The following is a 26165-nucleotide window of genomic DNA, read 5'->3' as shown; positions in this document are numbered from 1 at the left end:
AAAGATGCATTTTGCAGCAACAGGAAGTTTTGTGACAGACCAACTTTAATTGGTAACAACGAAATATTTTTTTTTCCCTTTCTCCTTAGGATGCTTCATATATCACTAAATTTTCCATCCCTTGGGTAAGGTTATGAACATTTATAGTGTTACATTTATATTTTATTTTTATTAGATGTGCACCTCATAAATTAAAAAAAATAAATCAAGTTTCAACACTGGTAAATTCTAATTTTAAAATTTGTGTTCTCTGTCTGAAGCCTTCAAGTAGAACCTCACATGTGGTAAACTTCAAAATTGCAACTTCCACCTTTTTTATCTCAACATTTGAGCTTGCTGAGAATTCTGCTGGAATGAAGATTGCAGGTCATTGGGTTTTTAATAAAAAGACTGGTTGATAATATGAAAATTAATACATTCAAGTAAAAAAAACATTAATAACCTTTCCCTATAAAATAGTAATGTATCAGAAATATTTTGGACATGATAATTTAATAGAGAAATTTAAACATAAATTTAAAAATTCCAAGTGTTTTGATTTTTTTTTTAAATTTTCTTAAATGCAAACATAGAAAAGCAAGAAAAAGAACATTCAAAGCACATTTCTCAAGAACCTTTCCAGTATGTGGACTGTCAACAGACAGAAATACTGAACAATTGAGGCTTCAACTTCAAGCTATGAAAGCTTCTAATTACCCACAGTTGTTGCAGCTCTTAAAATCCAGCAAGAGGTTAAGACCTGTCCTGAAACATGATTTGGTTTGGTGTTTTTTTGTGTCTTTAACCCACAGTAAGATTCACATGAAGGATTCACACCCTGAGCTCCATTTCATCAATTTTATGGATTAAAAGACACAGCACTTCAGGTATATATTTGATATTTTTTTTACCTCCAAAGAAATATTTCTCTCCAGTCTTCACTTGTAGGGGGCTGTTTGTCCGAACTGCTGAGGCTTCGTCTCCATCAATGGTGAGGACAGCAAAGTTCTCCTTGGCCAGGAATCGAACCTCGTGCCACTGCCCATCATTGAGGCCAGAGCCTGGGGAGACAGAGAAACATCCCAACATTTTACTCAGTCCACTGTTTATCACTTCAAAGTGTCTTGTGAACCTCCATCATTGAGGCCAGAGCCTGGGGAGACACAGAAACATCCCAACATTTTACTCAGTCCACTGTTTATCACTTCAAAGTGTCTTGTGAACCTCCATCATTGAGGCCAGAGCCTGTGGAGACACAGAAACATCCCAACATTTTACTCAGTCCACTGTTGATCACTTTAAAGTGTCTTGTGAACCTCCATCATTGAGGCCAGAGCCTGGGGAGACACAGAAACATCCCAACATTTTACTCAGTCCACTGTTTATCACTTCAACGTGTCTTGTGAACCTCCATCATTGAGGCCAGAGCCTGTGGAGACACAGAAACATCCCAACATTTTACTCAGTCCACTGTTTATCACTTCAACGTGTCTTGTGAACCTCCATCATTGAGGCCAGAGCCTGTGGAGACACAGAAACATCCCAACATTTTACTCAGTCCACTGTTTATCACTTCAAAGTGTCTTGTGAACCTCCATCATTGAGGCCAGAGCCTGTGGAGACACAGAAACATCCCAACATTTTACTCAGTCCACTGTTTATCACTTCAAAGTGTCTCGTGAACCTCCATCATTGAGGCCAGAGCCTGTGGAGACACAGAAACATCCCAACATTTTACTCAGTCCACTGTTGATCACTTTAAAGTGTCTTGTGAACCTCCATCATTGAGGCCAGAGCCTGGGGAGACACAGAAACATCCCAACATTTTACTCAGTCCACTGTTGATCACTTTAAAGTGTCTTGTGAACCTCCATCATTGAGGCCACAGCCTGTGGAGACACAGAAACATCCCAACATTTTACTCAGTCCACTGTTGATCACTTTAAAGTGTCTTGTGAACCTCCATCATTGAGGCCAGAGCCTGTGGAGACACAGAAACATCCCAACATTTTACTCAGTCCAGTGGTGATCACTTTAAAGTGTCTTGTGAACCTCCATCATTGAGGCCAGAGCCTGTGGAGACACAGAAACATCCCAACATTTTACTCAGTCCACTGTTGATCACTTTAAAGTGTTTTGTCCACCTCTTTCCCAGGCTCATTAAAGTCTAAGGTTTAGCAAAGGCAGAATTAAATCATTTTACTGTGATAAAAAGCCATTGGTGTTAAAGGAACTTCTGGCAAAAACTCCACATTACATCATAAATCCAAGTCTTGGAACTCTCCAAGATTCCATCCTGTCAGGAATAATTGATCAGCCACAGACGTTGTCACTCACCTTTCCCATCAAAAGTCCATATTCTACAAATTACTAATAAAGAATATGTCTTGACTGCTTCTATGACCAAGTTCAGAAGGAAAAGATGGTGATTCCTCCATGTAATTTGAAAGAGAAAAGAGACCAAAAAAATCTATTTCTGTGAAATTTTCTAATACTGCTTTGCAAAGTGTGGTTTGCACAGCAGGGCCACTAAACAGCATAAAGTGCTAAAACCACTTTGTTCCAGGACAAATTGCCTGGTAATTATAGAGACCAGTGTACCATGGTTAGAAGTCATACATTAAACTAAGCCAGACATTTCAATATGATGAAATAGCAAAAGTCCAAGATTTTAGAGAGTTACAGACAAGGTTTTACAAGTTTTACAGGTCATGTCATGGAACAAAGAAAAGGCAGAAGTCCAACAGTGATGAAGACGCTTCAAGACCACCCTGAGGGATGAAGTCAGGAGACCACGACCCAAATTTCAAGCCAAAAGGAAAGCTCTGCCCAAGATTCCACCCAGTCATTAATACGGAAATTAGAAGGTGTTAACGATGAACTTAAGGCTATAAATGGCTCATTTTACACAAACCAGCCAGGCAAGTTTTTGCCCAGTATGAACTGGCTGTTCCTCCAACGCTGTCAATAAATACCTTTGCTGCTATTAGAATACAAAACTATCTCTTAGCAGGTTCTTTTTTGGTGGCGTTTTTGCTTATCATAAATATAGTGAGTAACAAGCCCAAAGGGCACACAATGCTCCTGTTAGACATATATCAAGTCAGGTATTTCCAAGAAAAGGGAAAGGAAAAATAAGAGGGGAAATGCTCATGTAGATGGTGAGTTCACACCTAATCCTGTCATTGGGTGTAGGGCAGCTCACAGAGGAGGAAAACATTATCCCAGAGGCACTGCAAGCACAGCAAGTGTCTGTCAAAGCCCACTGTCTTAGAATCCTAGAATGGATTGGGTTGGAAAAGACCTCTGAGATCATCAAGTCCAACCCTTGGTCCAACTCCAGTCCCTTTACCAGATCATGGCACTCAGTGCCACGGCCAAGCTCAGCTGAAAAACCTCCAGGGATGGGGAATCCACCCCCTCTCTGGGCAGCCCATTCCAATGTCTGATTACTCTCTCTGCAAAGAATTTCTTTCTGCTCTCCAACTTCAATTTCCCCTGGGGAGGCCCATCCTCCCAGTGCTGCCAGCAGTGGAGCAGATGGATTGGTCACTCACTCAGATCTTTAAAAACTGACTCCATGCACTCCCTACGCTGGCAAGATGCCAGTTTGCCTGGCAAGGTAAGAACTGCCAAAGGGTTCTAGTTTGTTCTAGTCATTACCCTGCAGACAAGTAATGTTGGGTCAGTAAATGAGCAGCAAACACTCCAATAAAAGCAAATTCCAAGCTATGGCATCTCTTACAAGTGACATTTTCTCCACTTAGACAAAGGTGCTGAGTCACCTCAGCAAACTGTCTTTTGTCAAAATAAACCACAATGCAATGTAATAAGCTGTTTTTAAAATTAACTGGGATGCATAATAGCAGCAGGAGTATAATGGAATATAAACTTATAAAATATTCCAAAGAATGCTGCCTTCTATGGACAAGGAATAATGGTCATGGCAAACAGATAAACCTAAACTTTTAATTGATAATTTTTTACATCTTTGTTTAAGATACCAGATCAAGTCCCGAAATAACACAGTGTGTTACACTGAGAATATTCTTGGAATATTCATTACTATGAATAAAAGCAGCAGAAACCTCTTAAAAATGTATCAGTAAGAAATGTTTCTACCAAAGCTTGTTCAGTCTAGGGCAGGAACAGATGAAAGGCTTAATAACCAAAACATGAGGGAAAGTTTTCTTTCTGTTTGTAAGGTCTTTTCCTTTCATTTCCATTACATTTGGAAAAGAAGAGACCCAAAGCCACATAATTATAACCCAGATAAAACTAATTTCTACTGATTATAAACCAAGAAAAAGAAGACACAGCTTTTTATACACTTCCAAAATGAAGTTGTTACAGCACGTGCTACTACAACTGAAGTTTATCAGAGCATACTTCAGATCCCAAATTTCCAGCCTGAGATGACCTTACATTGAAAACACATTTCAGTTTTTTATCGAGGTCTTCAGTATTGGCTTGAATTGAATAAGACTAGAGAGTCCTGGATAACACCAAGCATTTGCTATTAAAACACATGTGACAAAAGCAGAGGTACGAGCTGTTTGTCACAGAGGGAGGGGTGTCTGCAACACTCTGGAAAGAGCAAACTTGCAGAAACCAAGACAAAAGGGAATAGTTCAGAAATCAAGACACGCCAGGATATGAAACAGGGAGGTGTCGACCTCCCTTGCAGCACCAGTTGTGTTGTATCCCAAGAAAAGCTTTCACACATTAATGAACTGTGACTTGAGAGATGATGCCACATCTCCAGGGATTCCCCCAGCCATGTCCACCTCCCATGAGCATTTGAAACCTGACTGGTTTTCCTTTGCCTCTGGACTGAAACCGTGGTTGTATGGGATGAATTCATGTGGCAAATGTCTCCCTCCTAAAGCTTTCAAAGCAGTAATTCCAAATACACTGCTGTTCTTGCTTTGATAAATATTTTACAGAGAATATTCAGCAATTAGACAATTCCAGATGGCTCAGACAGAGATGGGAGAAGGAAAACAGGGCAGAAAGGGCACTGCCAGACCCAGCAATGGCCAAAGATGGGAAAGGTGAAATGGGGCAGAAAGGGCACTGCCAGACCCAGCAATGGCCAAAGATGGGAGAAGGAAAACAGGGCAGAAAGGGCACTGCCAGACCCAGCAATGGGCAAAGATGGGAGAAGGAAAACGGGGCAGAAAGGGCACTGCCAGACCCAGCAATGGGCAAAGATGGGAGAGGGGAAAAGGAGCAGAAAGGGCACTGCCAGACCCAGCAATGGACAAAGATGGGAGAAGGAAAACGGGGCAGAAAGGACACTGCCAGACCCAGCAATGGGCAAAGATGGGAAAGGGAAAACGGGGCAGAAAGGGCACTGCCAGACCCAGCAATGGGCAAAGATGGGAGAGGGGAAAAGGAGCAGAAAGGGCACTGCCAGCCCCAGCAATGGGCAAAGATGGGAAAGGGAAAACGGGGCAGAAAGGGCACTGCCAGACCCAGCAATGGGCAAAGATGGGAGAGGGGAAATGGGGCAGAAAGGGCACTGCCAGACCCAGCAATGGCCAAAGATGGGAGAGGGGAAAAGGAGCAGAAAGGGCACTGCCAGCCCCAGCACTGGGCAGGGATGGCTGAGGGGGTAGAAAGGGCACTGCCAGCCCCAAAGGGACAGAGAGAGGAAGGGCAGTGCTCAGCCCATAACCCCTCTGTGCTCACCCCTATCTGTGCTCACCCCATAACCCCCCTATGCCACCCCATAACCCCTCTGTCCTCACCCCCATAACCCTTCTGTGCCACCCCATAACCCCTCTGTGCTCACCCCATAACCCCTCTGTGCCACCCCATAACCCCTCTGTGCTCACCCCATAACCCCTCTGTGCTCACCCCATAATCCCTCTGTGCCACCCCATAACCCCTCTGTGCCACCCCATAACCCCTCTGTGCTCACCTCTGACCCCTCTGTGCTCACCCCTGACCCCTCTGTGCTCACCCCATAACCCCTCTGTGCTCACCCCATAATCCCTCTGTGCCACCCCATAACCCCTCTGTGCCACCCCATAACCCCTCTGTGCTCCCCCCCATAACCCCTCTGTGCTCACCCCATAACCCCTCTGTGCTCACCCCGTAACCCCTCTGTGCTCACCCCATAACCCCTCTGTGCTCACCCCTGACCCCTTTGTGCCACCCTATAACCCCTCTGTGCTCATCCCATAACCCCTCTGTGCTCACCCCCATAACCCCTCTGTGCTCACCCCATAACCCCTCTGTGTTCACCTCTGACCCCTCTGTGCTCACCCTCATAACCCCTCTGTGCTCACCCCATAACCCCTCTGTGCTCACCCCATAACCCCTCTGTGCTCACCCCCATAACCCCTCTGTGCTCACCCCTGACCCCTCTGTGCTCACCCCATAACCCCTCTGTGCCACCCCATAACCCCTCTGTGCCACCCCATAACCCCTCTGTGCCACCCCATAACTCCTCTGTGCTCACCCCATAACCCCTCTGTGCTCACCCCTGACCCCTCTGTGCTCACCCCATAACCCCTCTGTGCTCCCCCCCATAACCCCTCTGTGCTCACCCCTGACCCCTCTGTGCTCACCCCATAACCCCTCTGTGCCACCCCATAACTCCTCTGTGCTCACCCCCATAACCCCTCTGTGCTCACCCCATAACCCCTCTGTGCCACCCCATAACCCCTCTGTGCTCACCCTATAACCCCTCTGTGCCACCCCATAACCCCTCTGTGCTCACCCCATAACCCCTCTGTGCTCCCCCCCATAACCCCTCTGTGCTCACCCCTGACCCCTCTGTGCTCACCCCATAACCCCTCTGTGCCACCCCATAACTCCTCTGTGCTCACCCCTGACCCCTCTGTGCTCACCCCATAACCCCTCTGTGCTCACCCCCATAACCCCTCTGTGCTCACCCCATAACCCCTCTGTGCTCACCTCTGACCCCTCTGTGCTCACCCCATAACCCCTCTGTGCTCCCCCCATAACCCCTCTGTGCTCCCCCCATAACCCCTCTGTGCTCACCCCATAACCCCTCTGTGCTCTTTGACATCAGGATGGAGAGGACTTGCAATTGAGGAATTGAAGCTGAGATTGGGAAAAGGGGAAAGAAAGATGCTGTTTTAATGAGCATAATGTTTCTCATTACCTCAATCTGTTTTAATCAGCAATAAATCAAATTAATTTTCCCCAAGCTGAGTCTGACCATCATTTCCATCACAACCACTTCATGAAATACTCCCTCTGTCCTTCCAGGCAGAGTTTCTCTTGCACAGGGAAGGGAAACCCCCCCAAGGTTGCCTGGCCCCAGACTGAGACACTGAACATTCCAGTGACTCAGGGAAAAGACAGGAGCAGGGAAGGTGGGTGAGCAGAGCAGGGAAGGTGGATGAGCAGAGCAGGGAATGTGGGTGACCAGAGCAGGGAAGGTGGATGAGCAGAGCAGGGAAGGTGGGTGAGAGGAGCAGGGAAGGTGGATGAGAGGAGCAGGGAAGGTGGATGAGAGGAGAAGGGAAGGTGGATGGGAGGAGCAGAGAAGGTGGGTGAGAGGAGCAGGGAAGGTGGGTGAGAGGAGAAGGGAAGGTGGATGGGAGGAGCAGGGAAGGTGGATGAGCAGAGCAGGGAAGGTGGGTGAGAGGAGCAGGGAAGGTGGGTGAGAGGAGCAGGGAAGGTGGATGAGCAGAGCAGGGAAGGTGGGTGAGAGGAGCAGGGAAGGTGGATGAGCAGAGCAGGGAAGGTGGGTGAGAGGAGCAGGGAAGGTGGATGAGCAGAGCAGGGAAGGTGGGTGAGAGGAGCAGGGAAGGTGGATGAGCAGAGCAGGGAAGGTGGGTGAGAGGAGCAGGGAAGGTGGATGAGCAGAGCAGGGAAGGTGGGTGAGAGGAGCAGGGAAGGTGGATGAGCAGAGCAGGGAAGGTGGGTGAGAGGAGCAGGGAAGGTGGGTGAGAGGAGCAGGGAAGGTGGATGAGCAGAGCAGGGAAGATGGATAAGAGGAGCAGGGAAGGTGGGTGAGAGGAGCAGGGAAGGTGGGTGAGAGGAGCAGGGAAGGTGGGTGAGAGGAGCAGGGAAGGTGGATGAGCAGAGCAGGGAAGATGGATGAGAGGAACAGAGCAGGTGGATGAGCAGAGCAGCAGCATCTGCTGAGCAGACTGAGACATGAGAGCAGCAGGAGAGCTGCGGGTTACCCGCAAACACTCATTTAGTGCATTCTCTTTGCAGAGCAGTTAGCAGAATACCCCGAGGGGACACACTGCAGTGTGTAAGCTAAAGGCGTGCCTGGAGAGGCTCTGGCATTCTATTGCAAATATTTGCCCCTACAAGCTGGCATCGTGCCCGTCAGTCCCTGAAAGGTGGCACTGCTTCTGCTTTAGGAAATTCAGTCTATTGATACACAATAATCATCAGCTAAGGCTCTCTTCTTTTTAGCTACACTCCTCGTGGAGGTCCCACTGCAGTGTGACAGGAACATTCCCAGCTATTCCGGCTCAAAGTTGCCACAAAACATTTCGTGCAATTTTGTGTTTACTTAGAAGACTTTTTATTGCTCCATTTTTTTTTTTGTGGAGGTTATCGTGCATCCTAATGAGGATTGCTCGCTATCACTCAGCAAGTACTCACTGTTGTCTTCACAGAATTGTGTTCCCCAGTGGTGGAACTAAGAGCATCTTTTATCTCTGCCTCTGTTTTTATCTGCTTTTTATTTATATGTTTTAGCGGCATTACCACCAACTCTTCTTTTTTTATGAGATAATGATTTGTTTCAGGGACTTAAATTATTATTGGGGTACATGATACAATCTCTATTATGGTATGTGATATATTCTCTACTATGGTATATGATACATTCTCTATTATGGTATATGATATATTCTCTATTATGGTATGTGATACAGTCTCTACTATGGTATATGATATATTCTCTATTATGGTATATGATATATTCTCTATTATGGTATATGATATATTCTCTATTATGGTATATGATACAGTCTCTACTATGGTATATGATATATTCTCTATTATGGTATATGATACAGTCTCTACTATGGTATATGATACAGTCTCTACTATGGTATATGATATATTCTCTATTATGGTATATGATATATTCTCTATTATGGTATATGATACAGTCTCTACTATGGTATATGATATATTCTCTATTATGGTATATGATATATTCTCTATTATGGTATATGATATATTCTCTACTATGGTATATGATATATTCTCTATTATGGTATGTGATATATTCTCTACTATGGTATATGATATATTCTCTATTATGGTATATGATACAGTCTCTACTATGGTATATGATACATTCTCTACTATGGTATATGATATATTCTCTATTATGGTATATGATACAGTCTCTACTATGGTATATGATATATTCTCTATTATGGTATATGATATATTCTCTACTATGGTATATGATATATTCTCTACTATGGTATGTGATATATTCTCTACTATGGTATGTGATATATTCTCTACTATGGTATATGATACAGTCTCTACTATGGTATATGATACATTCTCTACTATGGTATATGATATATTCTCTATTATGGTATATGATACAGTCTCTACTATGGTATATGATATATTCTCTATTATGGTATATGATATATTCTCTACTATGGTATATGATATATTCTCTACTATGGTATGTGATATATTCTCTACTATGGTATGTGATATATTCTCTACTATGGTATATGATACAGTCTCTACTATGGTATATGATACAGTCTCTACTATGGTATATGATATATTCTCTATTATGGTATATGATATATTCTCTACTATGGTATATGATATATTCTCTACTATGGTATGTGATATATTCTCTACTATGGTATGTGATATATTCTCTACTATGGTATATGATACAGTCTCTACTATGGTATATGATATATTCTCTACTATGGTATACGATACATTCTCTATTATGGTATATGATATATTCTCTATTATGATATATCTCTATTATGATATATCTCTCCATTATGGGGGATAAGTTTGTACAGCTGCATGAGCTGTTTTGTTGTAATATTTTATTATATGCTGATGAATATTGAGGGATTATTTTTGCTTGGACTAAAAGTCAAGCTTAGTTTCACTTAAACCAAGAGTCAATAGTAAGAGTAGAACACAGCTCTTTAGAGGAAAAGAATTTTCATCTGGAAAGTTTAGCATGGGCAACATCCCAATGCACAGTGTTGATTTCTCATTGCAGTTTTATTTCCCTCATCTGAGCTGTTACATATATTTATTTGGTTTTTGGTACACAAGATGAGAGGGAAAAAAAAAGAATTACATCTTGTTGCCACCACAAATTCCCTACTGAGCTCTGGGAAAGATTGTTTCATATGCAAATTAGATATGTTAATGAAATGCATTCTCTCTATCTAGGATTTCTATTTAAGTGGCATTTTTTTAAAAATAGGACTCTTGAGTTGGGTCCTTTGATTGAGCAAGAAGAAACAGATGTTTTGCTTATTACAGACATGGAAGAAGAGCTAGATTAACTAATACCAAGAAAGCACATGAGTTTTATGAATAATGGAGTACTTAGAAAGATAACATCTAGTGGAGCTCTGCCTAGAGGAAAACTACAGTTGCAAAATTCTCCAATTCTTTCACAGTTAATCTTGTGCAATCAAATCTTCCCATAAAAGGCACCAACCCATGCTGGGGCTACTAATGAGCTCCACATTACACATGCTGCTGATACACATGGACAAAACCCTTCTGAATTAACAGAATAACAAGTGCTACATTGGAACAGAACATTGCTGGAATTTTCATCCAGTCCCAGAATCACAGACTATTCTGAGTTGGAAGCGATGCAGGAAGGATTTTTGAGTTTTGATTTTCACATTGTATAGATTTTAGGAACACAGTAGCTGTAGCAAAGTAGATCTAGTGTGTTAATATTTCTAGCAGCTAGAGCTTAATGCTTGTCTGTCCCAGAACAGGGAGCTCAAATTCCATAGCCTTTTTTTCAAGGTAGAAGGTTGAAGAATATCAAAAGGCGACATAAACACGGGGCAGAGTGACCCAGAAGTCAGAACACTGGAAGAACTCCAGACACCAGAGGAAGAGGAAGCTGATGAAGAGGAGGTCTCACCAACCCCAGACTCAAATCCTGAGGGGAGGGGGCAAGAAAAAGGTTGAACTGGAAATGTGTAAAGTGATGATTGAATGGATCATATTATAAAAGCCATGGAAATTAGAGCATCAATGTATTCCTGGGTGAGCCTGGGTGCTCATTAAAGTCACTACCCCCTTATCTTATCTCCTACCAAAATTTGGCTTAGAGTCTTTTTTACAGACTTTTCAGGCATCAGAAGGGACCCACAAGGATCATCGAGTCCAGCTCTTCAGTCAATGGCCCACATTGAACCCATGACCTTGGCATTATTACAACCAAGATTTAATCAACTGAGCTAATATAGGACTGAAAGCTAAAATTCAGGGGGAGTTTTTAAGAATAACAGGGGAGGAATAGAATCATCAGCCCCATGGAGCAGTGGAGCAATGTCAGCTTTGAACTGTAGTAAATATTTAGAACTGGAATTTCTTGCCAGTCCTTCCTGGGAGATGGAACCCTCTGTACTCACTGAAGGCAGAGGAAGAGGTTGCTCTGTCACTGCTTTCCCTTTATCCAGCTAAAATCAGGTTTCAGGCTGGTGAAACTGCTGGTCCTGCCTAATCCCTCATTGTTTCTCTACAGCTTTCCATTAATCCATCTGAGTGTAAAACAACGAGCCAACAAGATTTTGCTTGAAATGCTCCCCTGTGTTCAAATACACCACTGATATTCAATCAAAGAAAACAAAATAAACCCACCAGGGTGTAATTACAGGAGTTGGGCTTTTCTGCATTTAGCTCATCAAGTTTTTAAACTGGAAAAGCAAAATCAGAGCAATATTTAGATTTATGCAATAAGGCATCTAAGTATAAAATATTTTAAGATTTATGATTCAGAAAAGTTATTTTAATTTTTAATTTTACTCATTATTTTTAGCTATGCAAATGATCACTAAGCTACGACAGTGGCAAATGCAGCCCTTGAAGGTGTTTTAATGGTGTGTCCTAGTTGAGCAGCAGGGACCAGCTAACCCTGTGTGGGGGTGATCAAAGCTGTGTATTCTACCCCCTCTATTCATTCCCCAAGGTCAATGGGCCATTAGCAGCAGCTGCCCAGGGAGCCATTATCACTTCACACCCAGCCTGAGGGGGTGTGGCTGCTAATGGGCCATCAACAGCTCAACACCCCCTGGCTCCCAGAGTTAATCACCCATTGGGTGAGTCCCCGCCCAGGGGGAGGGACTGGGTGCTCCCTGAGGGTACATAAGTGGTGGGTAAGAAGACCTCGGGAACCTCTCGTCGGATCCAGAGCAGCAGCAGGACCTCGACAGGAGGAGATCACTGCTCTCACCCAGACCACAGCCCTCGCCTGCACCAACAGGTTTTTCTTTTCCTTTTGCTCTGGACTTGGGGGAACCACAGGGGTCTCAGCACAAGGGCAAAGAAACCCCCTTGGGTTTGTGCCCCAGGACACTGGGTTATACTGCTGGGGTTTTGTGAGTTGAAAGCAATTTCCCTTGTGTGTCAGTGTTGTTATTGTAATATTATTATTAAATTTTAGCTCTGACTTATAATCTCTCTCGTGGTGAGTTCATTTTCCCTGCTGGTTCACCTTTAAACCAGCACATGGTGGAAAACCCTGTTCTCCAACAAAATCAAAAGATTATGACAAATTTTGTCTTCATGTTTAAGCTCAGGGTTCTTTTTTAAGGTGAGCAGTTGGAAACATGCCACAATTTTGCCCATGAATGATATTTTATTTCTAATGATTTTTCTCTGCAAGTTAATGCCAGGAGAAAAAAATGATCGTTTAGATTTCCATACATCTTGTAGGTGTAGGAGGTATTTTTAGAAAATGTAATTTTCTTGTTTCCAAAGTTGATATTGTTGAGCAGAAAACAGAAAATACTCCAAATATCCACATCTACAATGCTGCTCAGTCTTTATAACATTCAAATCTATACATATAAAAGGCTTGACTACAAGTGATTTTAATGAAACGGACCATAAACCTGGCAAATAATGGTTCAACTCAGAATGATTTTTTTTTTGGTTCTGTCTTTTATTGAAAAGTAATAAAATCAGATGAGAGAATGTTTGGACTTCAATGACAGAAAGAAAAAACAAAACAAAACGAAACAAAAAAAAGAAATTCTAAGTTGAGTCACTTGTAGAATCTCCCACGACTGCTGAAACAATTTTATTTAAGCACAGGCTTTTCCCTCTCCTCTCTCTGCTCTTCTTCCCACACTCTTTATTCTCAGAAAAAAAAAAAAATTGTCATTCTGCCTTAGATACGAACATTTTTTCTCTAGAAAATGGTTTAAATTTCTCTGTATAGTTTTTACACCTTCCAGATACTATTCTGCACTAAATTATTATTGTTTCTATATGCTCACCATCTTAATATTTTCATTAAATTGGACTAACCAGTACTTTCTTTTCCATCTTATGAAACATAGAAAACCCTTGTTTTATGGGTGTTATTCTGTCATATTTACCCATACAACTCCTTTAGGTTTTTTTTTTAAAGAATTCTCTGAATTTAAAACCCTTTTGCATCATTAAAATTATTTATAATAATTAATATATCATTCTGCACTAAATTATTATTGTTTCTATATGCTCACCATCTTAATATTTTTATTAAATTGGACTAACCAGTACTTTCTTTTTCATCTTATGAAACTTAGAAGATACTTATTTTAGAGTATTATTCTGTCATATTTACTCATATAATTCCTTTAGGGTTTTTTTTTAAAGAATTCTCTGAATTTAAAACCCTTTTGCATCATTAAAATTATTTATAATAATTAATATATCATTCTGCACTAAATTATTATTGTTTCTATATGCTCACCATCTTAATATTTTTATTAATTTGGACTAACCAGTACTTTCTTTTCCATCTTATGAAACTCAGAAAATACTTATTTTAGAGTATTATTCTGTCATATTTACCCAAAAGAATTCTCTGAATTAAAAACCCTTTTGCATCATTAAAATTATTTATAATAATTAATATATCTTTATTGTTTAGATGGCTAAATTTGAAAAGCAAGTAAACTACAGTACTTTGTCTTATCTTTGGATTAATCAAGTTCAGAAATATATAAAACCATGAAAGAGATAGTAAATATATAAAATATAAAAATGTATAGGATTAGTAAAGTTCAGAAGTCTATAAAACCATGAAATACAGAGTAAATATATAAAATATAAAAATATATATAAAAATAAAATAACTGGATATTGCAGGGAGGGGAGGAAGGTGAAGCTGTAATTTTTAATTTCATAATTTGGAATTATTCAGTGAAAAGAAGCACAGACTAATTCTAGACTTTCTCTCTGGTGCCCAACTTGAACATTTGGTGTAAACAGAATATTGAATTGCAAACTAAACAGAACTCGGTGTGGGGGGTTACATTGCTAAGAAAAAGCAGGTACAAAGAGCAGAAAAATTCCTGTGGCCTGAAAGTAAATTGCCATTTTCTGACCAACAGCAAAAATCAAAAGTGACTTTGTTATGATATTGAAATGCCTGGGATAACCTTCCCAGCCATGGCTCTGAATCAACAGGAAGACTTAAGGACATTCTTTAGCAGGAGATAACTCAAGGGTATAAAAACTGTGCTCATCTTTAAGGACTCATTGGAGCTTAAATAAGTCTCAGACATCCAAGCAGTTCTTTCCAGGCACATTTTCCAACAGTCATCAATGCATGATGGAGAGCTGGAAGCACATGATGGGAGAGGAGGTGATTGGGCTTTATCACCACACTTGTGGGGCACTAAAATGGTTTTATGTTGCTCATTTGGCAATGCTGGTAAATCAGCACCTGTAACACTTTGATTGTGCTCCTGTTCAGTACATACACAAAGCTCTGGCCATGAGATTTTCTGAAAGGAAATTCACAGAGCAGCATGGCCTGGACAAGTGTCCCCTCTGCTGGGTCAGGAGCTGGAGGGCCAGGCCCAGAGAGTGCTGGTGAACGGGGCTGTGTCCAGCTGGGGGCCGGTCACCACTGCTGTTCCCCAGGGGTCTGTGTTGGGTCCAGTCCTGTTTAACATCTTTAGTGATGATTTAGATGAGGGGATTGAGTCCATCAGCAGCAAATTTGCTGATGACACCAAGTTGGGAGGGAGTGTCGACCTGCTGGAAGGCAGGAGGGCTCTGCAGAGGGATCTGGAGAGACTGGAGAGATGGGCTGATTGCAATGGGATGGAGTTCAACAAGGCCAAGTGCAGGTCCTGCCCTTTGGCCACCCCAACCCCCTGCAGCGCTCCAGGCTGGGCACAGAGTGGCTGGAGAGCAGCCAGGCAGAGGGACCTGGGGGGACTGAGGGACAGGAAGCTCAACAGGAGCCAAGAGTGTGCCCAGGTGGCCAAGAAGGCCAATGGGATCCTGGCCTGGATCCAAACTAGCGTGGCCAGCAGGCCCAGGGCAGTGACCCTTCCCCTGGACTCTGCCTTGGGGAGGCCACACCTTGAGTGTTGTGTTCAGTTCTGGGCCCCTCAGTTGAGGCAAGAGATTGAGGGGCTGGAGCGGGGCCAGAGAAGAGCAATGAGGCTGGAGAAGGGAGTGGAGCACAAGTGCTGTGGGGAGAGGCTGAGGGAGCTGGGGGTGTTTAGCCTGGAGAAGAAGAGGCTCAGAGGTGACCTCAGCACTGTCTGGAACTCCCTGAAGGGAAGTTCTGGCCAGGTGGGGGTTGGTCTCTTCTCCCAGGCACTCAGCAATAGGACAAGGGGGCACGATGGGCTCAAGCTCTGCCAGGGGAAATTGAAGTTGGAGAACAGAAAGAAATTCTTTGCAGAGAGAGTGCTCAGGCATTGGAATGGGCTGCCCAGAGAGGGGGTGGATTCCCCATCCCTGGAGGTTTTTAACCTGAGCTTGGCCATGGCACTGAGTGCCATGATCTGGTAAAGGGACTGGAGTTGGACCAAGGGTTGGACTTGATGATCTTGCTGATGATGGACTCAATACCCTCATCTGAATCATCAATAAAGATGTTAAACAGGACTGGACCCAACACTGACCCCTGGGGAACACCACTAAAATGGGGAATGACTTCAGCAGACACCCAATGAGAGAGGAAAAGCAGCTCTTTCTAGCACAGCTGCACAGCAGTGGATTGCTGAGCACATGATGAGAGCTGAGCATTGGAAGCGCTGCTTTTGAAATCCAGAATAAATTGGCTGTGGCAGCGGAGAGACAGGACCAGAATAGCCCTGTCACTGCCACAGACAGGACTCTGGGAAAGCTGCCATGGGACAAACACAGTGATATGCCCCTCACATGGATATGATTCCTGGGTCTGCTAGTTAGGGATAGAGGGATTGAGAGATCTTAAATTCTGGTGTTAATTCCGGTGTTATCAATACAAGTATCAAATATTAATCATAGACTCATAGAAGGGATTGGGGTAGAAAAGACCTCCAAGACCATCAAGTCCAACCCTTGGTCCAACTCCAGTCCCTTTACCAGATCATGGCACTCAGTGCCACGGCCAAGCTCACCTTAAAAACCTCCAGGGATGGGGAATCCATCCCCTCTCTGGGCAGCCCATTCCAATGCCTGAGCACTCTCTCTGCAAAGAATTTCTTTCTGCTCTCCAACTTCAATTTCCCCTGGCAGAGCTTGAGCCCATCGTGCCCCCTTGTCCTATTGCTGAGTGCCTGGGAGAAGAGACCAACCCCCACCTGGCTGGAACTGACATCTCAAAAATAATAATCAACAAATTGTTAAAGACCACACCAATATATGTTTGTGCTTAAGCCACAGGGAGTTCAGCTGGGGTTGATGCCCCTGGAGAGGGAATAGCAGCAGTGACCTGAGCACAACTTCTGTGCTGAAATCCTTAACCTACAGGTGTCAGCACCAGCTGAGAATCTGGGCCAGCACATGGAAACCTCCCACATTTTCAGGGGGTTGGTTTTCTTTCTCTCCCACCAGCCCATGATGATCCAAATCATTGCCATGGAGAGGCAGGAGCTTTGCCCCCTTCCAACTGCCACTACATTTCATTAGAAACCACTTTGCTCCCAACTCAGTTTACATTTGCTGTGCCCACTTAGAATCACTGAATCTGTTCTGACAGGGAGGGACTCAACCTGCATTAAATTAATACCTCCTGAGCTTGAGGCAAATGTGTTTAACCGAACTGTTCATTCTTTTAATTCGTAGCTTTGACCTTTGTTCAGTGTTTGCATCCCCCTTTGTACACAGCAAAAATCTGCATTTTTAGAACCCCTTCTAAATGTCATTCACAGCACCATCCCCTCAATGGAAAACTGCATGGTGGGAGCAAAACATTTTCAAACAGCAAATGATGAACACTGGACTCTTTTCTGGGGTCTAAAATGACCTTGTTCTTACCTATCAAAGGCCCATTTTTTGCCACTTTGTGGTCATCACAACTCAAACTCTTGTCTTTTCATCACTAATTTCTAATGTCTAACTCAACATAATCATTGCCAACCCCAAAGCAGCTCTCTAATATCACCTCCTCTGTCTCAAAAAAAAAGAATCCCTAAGAGCAATTCCACAGAAATCTTCCTGTGCATATGCCCAAAGCACAGATATCTGTGTCACTGAAGGTAATTCTCTGCTTTGCATTCAAACACACACTCACAAAATGCATTTTTTTCAGAAATATAAACACTTTGAAAAACTATCTGAAATAATATTTATCAACACCACTTACTATATTTTACAGGTTTAAATGTATGATGGGGCAGCAAATATGGGCAAATACACTTTTTCCTTAAAGGAATTATCAATAATTAAGGTGTTTTTCCATTTTTTTTGGTACACCCACCTTTTAATAATTTCATTAGTTTTTACATTAAAAGGTGGGACCACAATGCAAACCAGAGAGGTTGAAACCTGGAATGTTTTAGGAATTATCAATAATTAAGGTGTTTTTCCTTTTTTTTTTTTGTCCACCCACCTTTTAATAATTTCATTAGTTCTTTACATTAAAAGGTGGGACCACAATGCAAAACAAAGAGGTTAAAACCTGGAAGGTTTTAGGAATTATCAATAATTAAGGTGTTTCTCCAAGTCTTTTTGTCCACCCACCTTTTAATAATTTCATTATTTTTTACATTAAAAGGTGGGACCACAATGCAAAACAAAGAGGTTAAAACCTGGAATGTTTTAGGAATTATCAATAATTAAGGTGTTTCTCCATTTTTTTTCTACACCCACCTTTAAATACTTTCATTAGTTTTCACATTAAAAGGTGGGACCACAATGCAAAACAAAGAGGTTGAAACCTGGAAGGTTTTAGGAATTATCAATAATTAAGGTGTTTTTCCAATTTTTTTTTTTTTTGTCCACCCACCTTTTAATAATTTCATTAGTTTTCACATTAAAAGGTGGGACCACAATGCAAAACAGAGAGGTTAAAACCTGGAATGTTTTAGGAATTATCAATAATTAAGGTGTTTTTCCATTTTTTTTTTGGTACACCCACCTTTTAATACTTTCATTATTTTTTACATTATAAGATGAGACCACAATGCAAAACAGAGAGCTTAAAACCTGGAAGGTTTTGATATATTTTTATTTTTTTCCCCTTTCTGCAGTTTATATTAAAAATTACTAATGCAAATACACTTTTTTGGGGAGTTCAGAACATTTCCTCTCTCCTTACTGCGAAACTTCTTTTTGCCACAATCTTGAGCTGTCCTGCTATAATTTTTCATTGCAGATTTCCTGTTGCATTTTATGCATTGGGTGATCTTTCATATGCATAATTAGTAATTACAGGACCCACAGTCAATAAATCATAAAAACATATTATCTTTGCATCCTGCTTTCTTTGGGTTATTAACACTCTGGTGCAGAGTAGAGGCTGCCAGCAGCAGCTGATGAAGATAAATCACTGAGGTAGCACCTCCTAAGCTGAATTGTGATAAATCATTCAGCTCAGTGTTTTTAGAGGCCTTGTGGCACTGCCAACAACCCCCCAAAACTTAAACCATGATGGAAAATGAAGATATTTTTATGTAACTACCGCAAGAAAGTCGCTACAAAAATTAGTAAATAAAAAGCCAAGCAATTTGGTTATGAAATTAGACATTAATTCTTGATGACTAACTCTGTTTTTCAAAACTCTCCAAAATCCCCCTTTAAACAGGCAGTTACATACACTCATCTTCTGAACTACTGAAAATGTAAACATGATGATTTTGTTGCTTAAATTCATGCTTAGAGAGAAGGTGACAATTAAAACTTTACCTATTTATTTTTACTAAAATTTTCTGCCCATTTTATTTGTTCATCAGTGACCTAAAGCAGCTTCAGCAATAAAAAAACGCTGTAAAACAACAGCAGCTTTGCAACTCATGACAACCCACGGTAAATAAAGAAGCAAATAAACATATTTATTACAGCAAATCTGTTGTTTCATACATGGCTTCTTTCATATCACAGTGTCCTAGTTCAGCAGGAGGGACCAGCTAACCCTGTGTGGGGGTGATCAAAGCTGTGTATTCTACCCCCTCTATTCATTCCCCAAGGTCAATGGGCCATTAGCAGCAGCTGCCCAGGGAGCCATTATCACCTTCACACCCAGCCTGAGGGGGGCGGAGCTGCTAATGGGCCATCAACAGTTCAACACCCCCTGGCTCCCAGAGTTAATCACCCATTGTGTGAGTCCCCGCCCAGGGGGAGGGACTGGGTGCTCCCTGAGGGTACATAAGGGGTGGGTAAGAAGACCTCAGGAACCTCTCGTCGGATCCAGAGCAGCAGCAGGACCTTGACAGGAGGAGATCCCCGCTCTCGCCCAGACCACAGCCCTCGCCTGCACCAACAGGTTTTTCTTTTCCTTTTGCTCTGGACTTGGGGGAGCCACAGGGGTCTCAGCACAAGGGCAAACAAACCCCCTTGGGTTTGTGCCCCAGGACACTGGGTTATACTGCTGGGGTTTTGTGAGTTGAAAGCAATTTCCCTTGTGTGTCAGTGTTGTTATTGTAATATTATTATTAAATTTTAGCTCTGACTTATAATCTCTCTCGTGGTGAGTTCATTTCCCCTGCTGGTTCACCTTTAAACCAGCACACACAGAGACATCTGGAAATGGATTTTTAAACGAAACGTCTCTGAAATCTGGTGGTATAACTAATGTTGTTTTAGTTTGATGAAAAAAAACATCATAAAGCCAGCGAAGATTCCAAAGCATGGAAATGGAAATCAAATTTAATTATGGATCGTTGCTTGTCCCTTACTGAAGGAATATTGGTACAAGTCAAAAACTTCAAACGACACTTTTATGAAAATAATTTGTCTATATGTTGCTTTTCAAGTCATTCAGCACGAAATAATGTAACCAGCTGTTGATAAAAACTTTTCCCTGCCCCTTTGCTTAGGATTGGGTTAAACAACACAGAAATAAGAGTAGCTTGATAAATCTTGTTCTGTATTTCCCAGCTTATTTTTAAACTTCTACAACCTGTCAAGCGGGTAATTAAATGGTGATTTATTACAGAAGGCTGGTAATTATTGTAGCTCCTTTGCTAAGGACTTAGAATTTATTTTGAACTACAGAAAATCAGGAAACACACCGAGTCCTTTGTGTTTGATTTCATTCTTTTAAGACATAGTGATAAAAAAGCCATTTTAGCTTCACAGATCCATGTCAAAAATGACAGTTTGGATCCAGTGCAGTCACTCTTCATGTAGTTTAGGTCTTTGGAATGTTACATTTGTTCTTATTGTGACTATGCCCTAGAAATCCCCAGTTCATTTGGATTGAAAAGCACTCCTAAGGCAGGAGGAGGAACTTTCCCTGGGTTTCCATAGAAATGTCAGGCTTTGGGAGAAGCTGCTCCTGCTGCATTGATGGGGTTGCTTATGATAAAGCTATTCAGGGCTGGCATTGAGGAAGTGCAACCAAGCTTGAATTTTGATGGAAAACCTGGAAGTTGACTCAAATGGAAAGTCAAAAGAATTTGATATGGATAACAGTTTGATGATCTTTTTCTGACTGCAGCAGCATGGAATGAACACGAGCACTGAGAGAGCAAATTAAACATCCTGAACCATTAAACTTCTAAGCCAAAAGAATTTGCAATTCCTTAATGTGGATATGGGAGATAATCTCCTGGCAGGCAATTTGCAGGGCTCGATTCAACTTCAAACCTTCCCTCCCTCACGAGTTTTCAGATCTAAAATGAAAGAGGAGGCTCCTGGGTTAAAAACAGAGAATCCATGTTAACAGCAGGAATGATGATTTATTTAGCAATGATGCAACAGTTCTTGGCCCCCTTTATATCACTTGTAATAGACTGAGTATCACATAGCAATGTTGGGAAGATTCTGGATGTTATTTCTCCTGTCTGGAATGGTTTTGCACTGGTATATCTGGCATCTAAGTGTGACTGCCCAGCACAAAATGGGTACTTGGAATTACATATAAAAATACACAAAATTTACTTTTATAAAACATGATGGAGAAGGGCAATTTCTTTTAATGTGTTACAATCACAGTTGTGACTATAATGTAAATACTGGAGAGCTCTGTTTGCTCCATGTGCATGTAAAGGGAAAGGTAGGGGGAAAAAAAAGTATATCAAATATAGAAATGTTCCATAGGCCCAGGGAAACGTGTTATAAAGAAATCTGGGAATATAAGGCAAAAATAGAGGGAAGTCAGTCATCTGGAAATCTTTGGTCTACATGGTCCCAAAATGGCAGAAGTAGAGATGTTATTACTGGGTCAAAAGAAGCACACCTTAAATAGTGAAAAAGCTTTTAAATATCACCCTGTTACATTTAGAAAAACTACAGAAAAGTAACAGTATAAAAGATGTAGCAGTGAGGATGTATCTGCAGAGTATGTTTTTAACACCAGACCCACCAATATCCATAAAACATTTCCACTGGTTGGGGCCTGGGCAGATGCCAAGCACACACAGTTCAAAGAGTTTATTTTGGAGCTGTTTCTCAGTGGAACCTCCTTCAGTACAGCCTGTTCCAATATTAATTGTGCTCAGAAACACATTGAAACAAAACCTGCAGTGAGGCACCTCCTTGCCTGTAGATCAGGTGTGCTCCTCCAGGAGCACTCCTTAAGAACCTCCCAGCTGGCTCATGGCCATGAGCTTGCTCTTGTGCTGGTGCTATTTGGGTTTTCCTTGGCTTTCCCTGTCAGGAATCCAAAGACTCTGTGCAAAGAGATTTTGCAGACAGTGGCACAGGCTTCATGAAGGTCCTTTTGGTTGAAGCGTGGGGTGTTCAAATGATGCCATGTGATGGGACTGAGCACATCAAAAAATGATCAGTCACAGTTAAGAGGTTCAAGTGACTGTGCAGAAGCTCTGCCAGTTTTGGCTGGTGTAGGGTTCATTCCCTCCCCAGTGGCTGCTGTGGGGCTGTGTTGGGCTTTGTGCTGAGCACAGGGTTGGGAACACACAGATGTTTCTGGCATTGCTGAGCCAGGACCTTGGCTGGGTTTGGTGCTGCCCCTCTGGCAGGGGAGTTGGGAGGAGACACAGCAGGGCCAGGTGACCCAAAGGGATATTCCAGACCAGGTGACATCCTGCTCAGTGTATAACGTGTGGGGAAGAAGGAGGGAGAGGGAGATGTTTGCAGTGATGGTGCTTGTCTTCCCAAGCAACCATTACATGTGATGGGAACCTGCTCTCCTGGAGAGGCTGAACTCCTGCCTTGCCATGGGAAGCAGGGAGTGAATTCCTTGCCTTCCTTTGCTTGTGTGCACAGCTCTCTCTTTGCCCATTACACTGCCTGTATCTCAACCCCATGAGTTTTCCAGCTTTACCTTTCTAATTCTCTCCCTGATCCCACTGACAGGGGAGTGGGGTTTGGTGGCTCACTGGGGTTAAACCAGGACAGGAACACACACATGGTCCATGGCAATCTTCTGACAGTGAAGTCCTCAACCCATGGCAATGCAGAGATCAGGGGAGCTGAGTATTCCACATGTTGGCCCCTTTCTCAGATTGCTTTCTCAAATTTCTGGTCAGTCAGGAAAAGGGCATGAGATGCACCTCCTGGTGTGTTTTCTCTGTTTCCTTTGCTGAGCACACAGAGGGCCAAGAGCCTGTGCAGGTTGTTTCTCTCCTAAACTCCTCTCACAGGCACCCAGAGGTGACACCTGGCTGACAGAGACACCCATGGGCAGCAGCAGAAGGAACAGGCCAGTGTGACCTGGCCAAGAGAGGCACAGGCCATGGAAATGTGGGCAGTGAAAGAGCAGGCACACCCAACACTGCAGAGCTGGGGACATAGAATCATAGAATGGATTGGGTTGGAAAAGACCTCTGAGATCATCAAGTCCAACCCTTGGTCCAACTCCAGTCCCTTTACCAGATCATGGCACTCAGTGCCACGGCCAATCTCAGCTTAAAAACCTCCAGGGATGGGGAATCCACCCCCTCTCTGGGCAGCCCATTCCAATCCCTGAGCACTCTCTCTGCAAAGAATTTTTTCTGCTCTCCAACTTCAATTTCCCCTGGCAGAGCTTGAGCCCATCGTGCCCCCTTGTCCTATTGCTGAGTGCCTGGGAGAAGAGACCAACCCCCACCTGGCCAGAACTTCCCTTCAGGCAGTTCCAGACAGTGCTGAGGTCACCTCTGAGCCTCCTCTTCTCCAGGCTAAACACCCCCAGCTCCCTCAGCCTCTCCCCACAGCACTTGTGCTCCAGTCCCTTCTCCAGCCTCGTTGCTCTTCTCTGGCCCCGCTCCAGCCCCTCAATCTCTTGCCTCAACTGAGGGGCCCAGAACTGAACACAACACTCAAGGTGTGGCCTCCCCAAGGCAGAGTCCAGGGGAAGGGTCACTGCCCTGGGCCTGCTGGCCACGCTAGTTTGGATCCAGGCCAGGATCTCCTTGGCCTTCCTGGCCAGCTGGGCACACTGGTGGCTCCTGTTGAGCTTCCTGTCCCTCAGTCCCCCCAGGTCCCTCTGCCTGGCTGCTCTCCAGCCACTCTGTGCCCAGCCTGGAGCGCTGCAGGGGGTTGGGGTGGCCAAAGGGCAGGACCTGCACTTGGCCTTGTTGAACTCCATCCCATTGCAATCAGCCCATCTCTCCAGTCCCTCCCTGTCCCCTCCCTTCCTCCCACACCTCAGCATCATTTGCTCTGTAGGGGTAACTCACATGGGAACTTGTTAAAACCCAACATCTCCATATCCAGAGGGAGGAGAATACCAAGCCTTTACCACAGACTATTTGAAAATAAGAATTTGCTGCTGTAAGAACACGAGTTCAGAATTTAAACCAGGACTTAAGAACAAAAGGAGTAATTTGTTTATGATAAATGTTTTAATAAACAAGTACAAGTTATAACTACAGCTCTCCCCTGCCACTCTGCTACAAAATAATGATAATACTTAATACACATAACAATAAAAACCTGTCAGCTCTCCCTGCTCCTTTTTGCTTATCTAACAGGGTTTAAAAATTGTCTTCATTAAAACAGATTGGTGTTTTTTAGGAACATAAGTGGACATGCAGACACACATCCACTTAGAGATGTATCTTGGTACAACATTCCTACTCCAGGGTAGGTATTTTAAGCAGGAAACAAAGCACAGTCTGGCAAGTTTAGAACTGCAATTTCCCACATCACCTTGTTCTTTATACGGCTGTGCCTTCCTCTCTAACCAGGTTTTGTAGCACAGTTTGTAGAAAGGTGTATGTACAATTTAAGGAAAAAATGATTAAACAATCATGCCATGTGGAAGAAAAAAAATCTTCTTTGATCCTCTGTTCCTTTATGAGACAAGTTAAAGAGAACATTTCCTGCCAAAAAAATCTGAGTTACAATAATTTAGCTGCAGAACATTTAGAGAAACCCAGCAAAGTCACGTTGTTTCAACAGACTATCCAGCTCTGCAGGCATTATCTTCTGTGCTCTCAATTTGCTGTGTTTTTATCTATCTCATGTCTCTTTTGTTCACATCTGCTGTCAAGTTATGACAGAAATTATCATATTGAAATTACTGGCAGTCGCTTTTCCTCCTCTGCTGGGATCGAAGAAATGGAATTTTTCAAGAATTTAAATTGCCACATTCTTTAGGTTTTCAGTCTCTTCTTTACCAAAAATTGGTTTACAGAATAAAGAATAACTAAAAATCAGCTCCAGGGGGAGTGATGGGGGTTTCAGTGGGACTGGAAAAATTTGGTAAATTGGAAATTTGAAATGAAGATCACAGTCAGTGTTCCTCATTGAAATAATTCCAAATGGGAAAGTATGAGCTGGCTGATGGAGAGACTTGGCACCTCCTAACCCTGTATTTAGGGATACCAGGAAGGCTTTAGCATTTATGGAAAAACACCTTCCTGTTTCAAGAAGTGATCAAATCCCAATGAGATCAAGATGAAAAAGAAAGAGATTTCCAGAACTGTCACTGAGCTGTTAGAAAAAAACAAAACAAAACAAAACTAAACACTTTGCCATTGGTTTCTGTAAAACACCATGTGAAATACCACATAAAAAAGTTACTTCCAAGACTAACCCTCTATCTTTGACAGTTCTGTTGCACAAACACAGATGTTTGAACATCAGGTGTAACATAAATGAAATTGCTCTTAATAAACCAGAAGTGCAAGTGTTTATTTCAGCTGTACACAAAGCTCAGGGAAATAAAATGAGCCTTGTGAAAAATCCTGGTTTGTTTCAAATGTATTAGCAGAAACCTAAGGAAAAAGGACAGGGGGTTCTTCTTCAAAGCTCCTTGTGCAAAGTTTTATGCAGATTTTTTATCCTGCACATCCAATGCCTCGTCCACAAAGCCTGTTCTTCACAGTAATGAATTTGCCTTTGCTTTTCAATATTAATGCAGGGCCCACCCACCCAAGACAAAATCAGTCCTGTTCTATTTCTCCACTTAATCCACCAATAAATAACAAATGCTGTGTGATGTCTGAAGGAGTCTGGAATACACACGTGTAAGATGGCAAAGCAAGCAAAGAAATAAACCAAAGAAGAATAAAACAATATGCCCATGTTAAAAAGCACTGTGGCACAAGGGCAAAGAATTTGCCCTCAGTTGCACTGAAGGGTAGGAACAAAAAAAAAAACATTTAGCCAATACCTTTTCTACAAGACTATTTCCCTAATTATTTTGGTTT

At 42.7% G+C, this 26165-nt stretch overlaps 1 protein-coding gene across 2 annotated transcripts in view; it reads right to left on the bottom strand.

The window, feature by feature from the left end:
- Window positions 1-26165, bottom strand: part of CNTNAP2 (contactin associated protein 2) — a 1051893-nt gene that overhangs the window by 472833 nt on the left and 552895 nt on the right. For both annotated transcript variants that reach the window (XM_071559619.1, XM_071559620.1), the window contains one exon: window positions 891-1040. In XM_071559619.1, coding sequence (XP_071415720.1) covers window positions 891-1040 — 150 coding nt within the window. The remainder of the gene's footprint in view (window positions 1-890; window positions 1041-26165) is intronic.

This window comes from Pithys albifrons, chromosome 7 (assembly GCF_047495875.1).
Source record: "Pithys albifrons albifrons isolate INPA30051 chromosome 7, PitAlb_v1, whole genome shotgun sequence".
In the NCBI taxonomy this organism is placed as follows: Eukaryota; Metazoa; Chordata; class Aves; order Passeriformes; family Thamnophilidae; genus Pithys; species Pithys albifrons.
The sequence above is the reverse complement of the archived record's forward strand: the minus strand, read 5'-3'. Positions and strand labels throughout refer to the sequence as shown.